This window comes from Oncorhynchus masou, chromosome 1 (assembly GCF_036934945.1).
Source record: "Oncorhynchus masou masou isolate Uvic2021 chromosome 1, UVic_Omas_1.1, whole genome shotgun sequence".
NCBI lineage: Eukaryota > Metazoa > Chordata > Actinopteri > Salmoniformes > Salmonidae > Oncorhynchus > Oncorhynchus masou.
In genome coordinates, this window is record NC_088212.1 from 72,416,317 (window position 1) to 72,426,667 (window position 10,351).

The window sequence follows — 10,351 nt, forward strand, 5'->3', positions numbered from 1 at the left end:
CAGATATTACAGTTTACCCCTCGTATCACCGCAGCAGATATTACAGTTTACCTCTAGTATCACCACAGCAGATATTACAGTTTACCCCTAGTATCACCTCAGCAGATATTACAGTTTACCCCTAGTATCACCACAGCAGATATTACAGTTTACCCCTCGTATCACCACAGCAGATATTACAGTTTACCCCTAGTATCACCACAGCAGATATTTCAGTTTACCCCTCGTATCACCACAGCAGATATTTCAGTTTACCCCTCGTATCACCGCAGCAGATATTTCACTTTACCCCTCGTATCCCACAGCAGATATTTCACTTTAGCCCTCGTATCCCACAGCAGATATTTCAGTTTACCCCTCGTATCCCACAGCAGATATTTCACTTTAACCCTTGTACCCCACAGCTGATATTTCCGTTTACCCCTCGTATCACCACAGCAGATATTTCAGTTTAACCCTCGTATCCCACAGTAGATATTTCAGTTTAACCCTCGTATCCCACAGCAGATATTTCCGTTTACCCATCGTATCACCACAGCAGATATTTCAGTTTAACCCTCGTATCCCACAGTAGATATTTCAGTTTACCCCTCGTATCCCACAGCAAATATAGCAGCGCTGTCAGTGTGTGTAGAGCTGAGTGATTGGAGCTGACTGGATGATACAGCGCTTCCCTTTTTCACCCTCTGCCATTTACGATGCTCTGTCACGCCGTGCTGCGCCCACTAACCCACCCACCAAACCCCTCACCCACCCCCCTCGCCTCGAATAAGAAGAAACCTCAAGGCTGGTACTAAATAACAACAGCATGAGATCAATGGCAGGGAAAAACAAAACAGCCGAACATAAAAACCGTACAGCAGCAAAGAGGGTAATGAGATGTGGCAGGAGAGGGAACAAATGATAAAAACACCCTCTTTTTTCCTTCCTTCCTCCATTCTTTGAGGGTTGTGCGCTCGGTCATGACATAGTAGTAACTGTGAGTAACTGAAGTGCTATACTGTAAAACTCGCCTCAACACAAGAAACGGTCAACTGTAAAACATTCAGCTTTATGTGGAAAGGGAAAGAAACCAACAGGTTCACAAGAGTCTGCTACCAGTTCTGCTAGTTATGGCTGCTCTTAAACCCAACCACAGGCTCTCATTTATGAGGTCCGGCTTGTACACATACATTCACCCCTTGCTGATTGGATCATTGTATACTACCTCGGGCAGGTGGTAAGGAGTGAGGTTGAGTGGAAGAGTGAATAATATTCCCCTAAAGGAGGATGGTGAAAATACAGGGAGACAAGACTGGTGTGCAAACAGAGAAGCAAGTTTGGGAGGTGAAAAGGGGAGATAAGTCGGTAAGCAAAAGGTGCAGGGGACGATTGACTTGACTGCTGAGAGTCTCACAGCGAGGTATTTGGCAGGAGTTGGATGGGATGGATCAGAGACAGAGGCATTCCCTCAGCCTCCTGTTTCCTTCACATTGATGAGGTTTGATATTGCCCTTTTCCACTAATCCTTTATCACTTAACCAGTGAATGGAAATGTGTTGAACTAACTGCACTCTTCTTTTCAAAGGTCGAAAAACATAATAATGTCAACTGATGACGTAATAACATCCCAACATCAGTGTCTTCATGTATTACTTCCCTTGTTTTGATGGACATTGAATAGTCCTAAAAGTGCAAAAACCCATCAATCTGGCACTCCAGGCAGGCTCAAGCAAACGCTCAAAGTATTTATACGATTTCAAATCTGGATGGTAGATTTGGATGCCACCAGGGCAAATGGTGTCAAGTTAACATGATGAGAAAACTTGCCTGAAACCTGAAGACTTGCATTAGCTCCACAAGCTAACACCTTGGCTTCAGCTCAGCAGAGACTATCAAAGTCTTGTGCTGTGCAGAACTAACCCAGTCAGCAGCACCAGCAACCATCAAGCTCAATCCAAACAGATATTTCTACTATAATACTGTAATGAAAACATTACTTTTGTTGTGAAGATTACATCTGACTGATGTTTAATGCGCTATGAAGGTTGATGAATGATACTGCAACATTCATGAAGGGGTTATGAATTATTTCATAAAGGTGTTATTGATGCAGATGTATACCACCTTCGGTTTTGCCAAAACACACATACTGGTATATATCCACACATACAGACTAAACTTGTATTACAAACACACATATGCATACACACACTCACACGAATACATAGGCACAAAATAATACACAAGGAACATGGAACATTTTATTTCAAAATAAAAGCCTATTGTATAATGGAGACATGTATTTTTGTTGTCACCGTACCCAACCCTATTACACCAAACAGAGAAAAGGCTTGGAGCAGAACATGGTCAGTCTTGCCCTTGCCCGTAGCAGTGCCTTACTCATGGCCAACAAGGCAGTAGGGGATAGCAACTGAAAAGTGATGCAGGTGTAATTAACCTTGTCTGAGACCTAAACATTTGTGCAAGCTAAGATTTGTCCCTGCGCTAATGCCTACATTGAAGATTAGCAGGTTAACACAGTATTGTGGCCTGCAGGAGACCTAGGTTAGACACCAGTCTTTCTCAACTGTACTGTGACCTTGAAAACTATCTGTGAGGAGGTGAAATGTGTGGTGCAGTGTATCAAAAGTGGTTCTGTAAACCATGCTTACAGGCTATATACAGATGGAAGTCTGAAGTTTACATACACATATGTTGGAGTCATTAAAACTTGTTTTTCATCCACTCTACACATTTCTTGTTAACAAACTATAATTTTGGCAAGTCGGTTAGGACATCTACTTTGTGCATGACACAAGTAATGTTTCCAACAATTGTTTACATACAGATGATTTCACTTATAATTCGCTGTATCACAATTCAAGTGAGTCAGAAGTTAACATACACTAAGTTGACTGTGCCTTTAAAAAGCTTGGGAAATGATGTCATGGCCTTAGAAGCTTCTGATAGGCTAATTGACATAATTTGAGTCAATTGGGGGTGTACCTGTGGTTGTTTTTCAAGGCCTACCTTCAAACTCAGTGCATCTTTGCTTGACATCATGGGAAAATCAAAAGAAAATCAGCCAAGACCTCAGAAAAGAATTGTAGACCTCCACAAGTCTGGTTCATCCTTGGGAGCAATTTCCAAACGCCTGAAGCTACCATGTACCACTACCTCTACAAACAATAGTACGCAAGTATAAACACCATGGGACCACACAGCCGTCATACCGCTCAGGAAGGGGATGCGTTCTGTCTCCTATAGATGAACGTACTTTGGTTTGAAAAGTGCAAATCAATCCCAGAACAACAGCAAAGGACCCTTTGAAGATGCTGGAGGAAACACGTACAAAGGTATCTATATCCACAGTGAAACGAGTCCTATATCGACATAACCTGAAAGGCACTGCTCCAAAACCGCCATAAAAAAGCCAGTCTACGGTCTGCAACTGCACATGGGGACAAAGATCATACTTTTTAGAGAAATGTCCTCTGGTCTCATGAAATAAAAATAGAACTGTTTGCCCATAATGACCATCATTATGTTTGGAGGAAAAGGGGGAGGCTTGTAAGCCAAAGACACCATCCCAACCGTGAAGCACAGGGGTGGTAGCATCATGTTGTGGGGGTGCATTGCTGCAGGAGGCACTGGTGCACTTCACAAAATAGATGGCATGATGGGGTAGGAAAATTATGTGGATATATTGAAGCAAAATCTCAAGACATCAGTCAGGAAGTTAAAGTTTGGTCGCAAATGGGTCTTCCAAATGGACAATGACTCCAAGCATACTTCCAAAGTTGTTGCAAAATGGCATAAGGACAACCGGTATTGGAGTGGCCATCACAAAGCCCTGACCTCAATCCTATAGAATATTTGTGGGCAGAACTGAAAAAGCAAGTGCAAGCAAGGAGGCCTACAAACCTGACTCCGTTACACCAGCTCTGTCAGGAGGAATGGGCCAAAATTCACCCAACTTATTGTGGGAAGCTTGTGGAAGGCTACCCGAAACATTTGACCAAAGTTAAACAATTTAAAGGAAATGCTACTAAATACTAATTGAGTGTATGTACACTTCTGACCCACTGGCAATGTGATGAAAGAAATAAAAGCTGAAATAAATAATTCTCTCTGCTATTATTCTGACATGTCACATTCTTAAAATAAAGTGGTGATCTTAACTGATTTAAGAGAGGGAATTTTTACTAGGATTAAATGTCAGGAATTGTGAAAAACTGAGTTTAATTGTATTTGGCTAAGGTGAATGTAAACTTCCGACTTCAACTGTACGTTGTTTGGAGTATGGAATAAAACAATCGTATATTATGATGGGCTGAATTTATGAATCTCCACACTACAAACAGAAAAAAACAAAATACATGCACATAGAGTACATGCATTTGTTAAGATGAAAGTTGAACAGTAGTAGCCCAGCAAACATGGGATGTCCTAAAAGACATTCGGCAGCTTTCCCATTATGTCCACTAAGGGTTTCGCTGTGATGTTATTGCTCTGATGTTCTGAGAACGTTCTAAGAACGTTGCGTGATGGTCCCAAGGGAACATTTTCTGGGAGACCTTTGTCTAGTTTCCTGTAAGTTCCCAGGACATCACAGAGAGACATGTCAGGACATTTTTATGACCTTTTCAGGATGTTAATTTTAGTAGTGCTTAGGACGTTATGTGATGTCCCAAGGGAAAGTTCTCTGAGTGACCTTTTTCAAAAACAATTGGTCCCAGGGCATCCCCGCACGTTTTTAGGATGTTCTTGGGGGGTTCTGTCATGGTCCCCTGGAAGTATTGTCTAGTTCCCGGTTTGTCCTGGGGACATCACCAAGTACGTTTTTACTACGTTCTTGGGATATTGTGTTATGGTCCCCTGAAGGTTTTGTGTAGTTCCCAGTTGGCCCCGGGTCTTCCCCGAGGACGTTTTTAGGACGTTCTTGGGATGTTGTGTCATGGTGCTCTGAAGCTACCCTGGACGTTCTTGGAGGCATTTGTCACGTGATTGTCCTAGGTGTCCCAAACCGTTATAAGTAAAGTAATGAAATGTTATGGGTGTTTTAAGGTTAGTGGTAAGCTGTTCAGCTAAAACAGTGTAGAAATCTTTCATAAATGACAATGTGATTACATTTGACATGATAACTTCAGTACTGACTTTTCAATATGACCCCACCTGGGATTTAAACTCACAACCTCTAGATTTGGGACTTGCTGATCTTTCTGCTGTGCCACAAAGTCTGTAGAATTTTATAAGTCCCTTACATATATATTACTTAGAATAAATCTCTGCACTTAGCAAACGCATGCCATGTAGTTATCAGGTATTTTTATTTCACCTTTATTTAACCAGGTCGGCTAGTTGAGAACAAGTTCTCATTTACAACTGCGACCTGGCCAAGATAAAGCAAAGCAATTCGACAGATACAACCACACAAAGTTACACATGGAATAAACATACATACAGTCAATAATACAGTATAATTATTTTTTTTACATTTGAAATTCTATATACATTGTGTGCAAATGAGGTAAGATTTTTTTTAAATACCTCCAAAGATTCTCTCATTGATTTAATTTACTTATTTCAGTTTGAGTTTTAAGTAAAGTTGTCTGATGTTGGTGGGGCATATTATTCTGTTTAAAACTGACTCAAAAAACACAATAGTTTTTCTTGAGTGTATTTTTAACAGTTACGTTGAAGTATAAAGTGTAGGAATAGGATTACATTTGAAATCAGTCAATGACACAGACATGGTGGCATTGAAGGAAGATTGTGATGCAGTGAACAAAGAATTTGTGAGTTTAAATCCCAGGTGAGAACATGTATATAAATAATAATAATAATTACTGTATGAATAAACATACACAATGTGTGTAAAATATGTAAGGTGTGTGTGTGTGTGTGTGTGTGTGTGTGTGTGTGTGTGTGTGTGTGTGTGTGTGTGTGTGTGTGTGTGTGTGTGTGTGTGTGTGTGTGTGTGTGTGTGTGTGTGTGTGTGTGTGTGTGTGACTAGCATTGCCAAAGGACAAAGAGCTATAATGGATCACTAGACAAAACCTCCAGGAGACCATGACACAACGTCCCGAAATCGTCCTCGAGACAATCCGAGTACCAGACACAATGTCCCGAAGTCATCCTCGAGACAAACCAGGAACTAGACAAAACCTCCAGGGGACCATGACACAACGTCTTTTTGGACGTTCCCGGGTCAAACTGGGAACTAGAAAAAATCTTCAGGGGACCATGACACAATGTCCCAAGAAAATCCCCGGGACCAACTGGAAACTAGAAAAAAAACTCCAGGGGACCATGACACAACATCCTGGCGACTTTAAGCAACCATTTTGTGACCTAACGATTCATTATTGTTTGCAGGGAAATATTGCAGATGACATGTTTAATACCAGAGCCTACAGATTCATTCAGATATTTTTTGATCAGTGTGTGTGTGCATGTGTGTGTGTGACTACATTTCAATGTGTGCTTGTGGGTGTGTCTATGTATGAGTATTCCTGTATGATGTGCATGAGGTTGTTAGTGTTGTAATTGGCAGTGGGTGCTGGTACTGTATGTGCATCAAATTGACTGAAGTACTACATAAAAAATAATTGGTTGGTCATTACGTGATTGGTTGAAGTTATTACATTATTCATGAAAAAAGTTGTTAACAACCAGTTAATGTAATAACTACCGGTTAATGGAATAACTTATTACATTTAGCGTTAAAAAATATTATGTTTACCGTTCAACATTTTATTATGTTTATCGGCAAATTATAAAATGTACCGGGGGTATTACCAAAATTGTTTTTTTGACAAGTTATTACAAATTGAAAGTTAGTACATTTACAGTTGTTACAAGGTGCACAAATGATTTATATAAAGGTCATAAATATAATATATATTGCAGAAGTTCCACCTTGTCAGAAGATTTTTTTTCCTGAAGCATTATAGGAGCTAAGTATTCATTGATTTATTCATTTCAATCAAAGATTTCAGTCAGGTTGTGCGTGACTAGTTTAACAAATGGCTTCATAACATTGTTTGTTTAAAATAGTGTTTGTAAGGGAGGAGTATCAGTCCTCTGGCCCAGCAATCTGGTTATCAAACCTATACACAACATCTTATTGGCCAATTCACCTGCTGTGTGTTCTTGGCCTGAAAGCTCTGTCTCCCCCAGCTCATGTCTCACCATGCTAGAACCCGGAGGGCTTCATCAGAGCTGGGGACATGTCCTACAATATCCCCTGACATCTAAGTGTGAAAACACTTCCCCCATCCCTCCTTCTACCTCTCTCGCTCCCTCCCTTTTCCAGTCCAGTTGGAGCAGTCTGTGAGGGCTGGGAACGATCTTCGCACGGAACCTGGCCAGATTTGTGTGTGCATGTGCACACCGTACATGCATGCATTGCCAAATTTCACACACCTGGGCTCCCCCTGACTGGCACAAGGCTCCTTTTTCCATTTTCACACAGACTCTCTTTTTCTCACACACACACACACACACACACGGGGCCGTAAATAGAGGTATTAGAGGAAACAAGATGAGAGTAATCGCGCTTCCTCCAAGATGATGCGTGAAACAGAACGACTCTGGCAGGAGGGGTCTGAGAGGGGACAGATTATGTTGGGAGTTCTCGCTCTCAAACACACACACACAGCGGACTGGGTGAGAGCCGGCACAGCAGCGTGCAGGAGACGGGTGTCCAGAGGCAGCGTATGGTGTTGATGTAAGTGTTCTGCCAGGTGTGGTTAAGTGTGTTGGCTCTGCTCTGCTCTGGGAGAGAGGATATCCTTGCACCTGTATATCACATGACTGCATCAATACACTCCCTATTCGCTGGGACTGCTTTTCCCCCAGTGACTGACTGGCTGACTGACTCCATAATCTGAATAGGGTATAAAAATGTACACTGCAAACTTGAAATACAGTATATTTAAAATGTCATTGACTAACACTGTGGATAAACTTATTAAAGGTTGAGTAAGTAGGAATTATGTCCACAAATGTACCCACATTTCTATTAAATGTAAATATTTTATGATTAGTGAATGCCTTAATGTAGTTATTTTGTTAGATACTTCTCTCTATTAGCTGAAATCTTATTTTTTCATAGACATTTTAGCAGTCGGCTAGCTGTTTTGACCGCTATGAAGACGTTGTCTCCCTCTGAAGGCCCATGTTACTAGACAACCCCCCAGCACTTGCCTGGACATTCTGGTCTCGACCTGGTGATAGCCAGTCTGAGAAATGTTCTAACAAACGTTTGTGCTATGAATAAAAAATACTGCAATCTGACCTACAAAACGTATTTTCTAGATTCATGATAGACAAAGCAAGGATGGTGAACTTCAAAACGTGATGTAGTTTTATAGTAATTTGCAGCCGTTGTTGGTACAGTAAGTAATGAATCTGCTAGCTTCTAATGACTGACTACATCTAAAAGAAAGCTACTTTCACCCGAATAACTGAAGGTCATTTAGAAGAAAATAAAAGATGCGTGTTGTAATATCTACATTTTAATTTTGTATAATTTGAATGACATATAATTGCAAATCTCCTTGTTGTCTTACCTGGAAATTGCCAGCATAGTCCTCTTCTTTGTCTCCTTCCCTGCCCTCCCTCAGAGCGATGAGGGTGAAACCTCTGAAGTAAGCAGGACTGGATGCATACAGAGTCACTGGGGATCACAAACACACAGTCAGTGAAGAAAGCAAACTGATGGGGAACATATTGATAGGTTTAATAAAGGTTTGCAAAATCTAAAAGCACTAACCCTCCTGGATTCGTTCCTCATAGGAATGAGATCTTTATAGGCTATATCAATCAGAAGGGAAATGAGCTTTCACTTGCTGACACAACTGGCAATTGCTGTCATTATTCGTGTCATTATCATTACTGTATTGATATACAATAGCTTCCCTGAGACAATGTGTTCGAATAAAACTGTGACGTGATGAGTGATTGAGCCAAATGGGACTTTTGTTAGACTAATGAATCAAAATGTTAACTATAATGACCAATGAGTTCGCAGGTGGAGTCATCAAAAATTAAGTCAGAGCATCACAAGTTGCAAATATTTCAGCAAAAAACAGACGCCTATGAAGATACAGTATGAGGGCATTCTGGTCTGTGTCCAACTCCTCTTTCCACAAGAGAGTTTGACTTGTCCTAACACTGCTCTGGCTTCTAGGCTATCACTTCCTTATAAATGACCACAACACTGCGTCTTCACATGAATTGAACACAAAAGAGAAATAGAGTAGGCAAAAAAATGTCCCATTGTGTGTCAGACAATGTGCGCGCAATAGGACGGAATACACTACCTCTGTAAGTGCTCCCAGGCTGATAATTTTCTGGGTCCCCCTCGACTCGGAGCCGAAACTCATTGTAGCCTTCCTTCCGAGTGCCCTGAGCCCGTAATATCCGACCACAATACCCGTCTGACTTCCCAGCTCTCTCCGAGGGCTCTTCCGTGAAGGCGAATCCGGCGTTGCACAGCGCAGTGGAGATAAAACACTGTAACAGCAGAATGCACAGAAATATTCCCGCTCCTGCCATTGTGAAGCTGCAGCTCTCGCTCCAGCTGATGCGAGCAAAGGTGGTGAAAAACGAGTGAGGCTCAAGGGAGGAAAAAAACGCTTGCTTCACCACTCAAAACTCCAGGAATAGACGAAACTTGACAATTGATAAGACTCCCCTCACTCGGCTTACGAGGTAGCTGTCTCCGCTCAAGGTAAATCCATCCTGGAGAGATATAGAGTGCAGAGAAAGAATAGTTTACGATGTGCACTCGCTCTCGCAGAATCGCACACTGATTTGTTGAAGAGCGTCTGATGATCAGTGGGTCTAGTGTTTGCTTAACTGAGCGCGAGAGCCTACACAGGGTCAGGGAAAATAGCGGAGCAGTGTAGCGCGTAGCGCGGCTGTCTCCAAGGCATGGACGCAGGCTATGAGCCCAACGACCTAAATGCACCTAGCCAACAGACTGGAAACAGACATTTCAACCAATGGCTGCAGTAACGGAGGGACGCGTTTGACATTCTAGCTGGAACCTGCCTGTGTGTTTGCTCAGCCGCGGACCCCCCGCCCCCAAGCCCCCTGTTGCCGACCGCACAGACACAGACAGATGCTCAAATAGTAATTAATAATGCATGCTAAACGCCCCCCCCCTCCTGCACAGTCTGTATTGTGTGTGTGTGCGTGCGTGTGCGTGTTTGAAAGAGAGCGACAGGGCCGATAAACCCTTCATTTAGGGGGAATGAAGTTAAACACATGGAATGTGGAACGAGCTTCCAGGGACTTCATTCTTCACCTTATATTGGCTTCTTTCACCAACAGTCCAGCTGATGCCACTGAAAGAGAA

At 42.0% G+C, this 10,351-nt stretch overlaps 1 protein-coding gene across 4 annotated transcripts in view; it reads right to left on the reverse strand.

Moving 5' to 3' along the window:
• Window positions 1–10,020, reverse strand: part of LOC135550115 (spondin-1-like) — a 134,186-nt gene extending 124,166 nt beyond the window's left edge. For all 4 annotated transcript variants that reach the window (XM_064980645.1, XM_064980628.1, XM_064980636.1 and 1 more), the window contains exons 1-2: window positions 9,312–10,020; window positions 8,559–8,665 (exon numbers count right to left, since the gene is read on the reverse strand). In XM_064980645.1, the coding sequence (XP_064836717.1) occupies window positions 8,559–8,665; window positions 9,312–9,546 (342 nt within the window). In that variant the 5' untranslated portion in view covers window positions 9,547–10,020. The remainder of the gene's footprint in view (window positions 1–8,558; window positions 8,666–9,311) is intronic.
• Window positions 10,021–10,351: the final 331 nt, after the last annotated feature.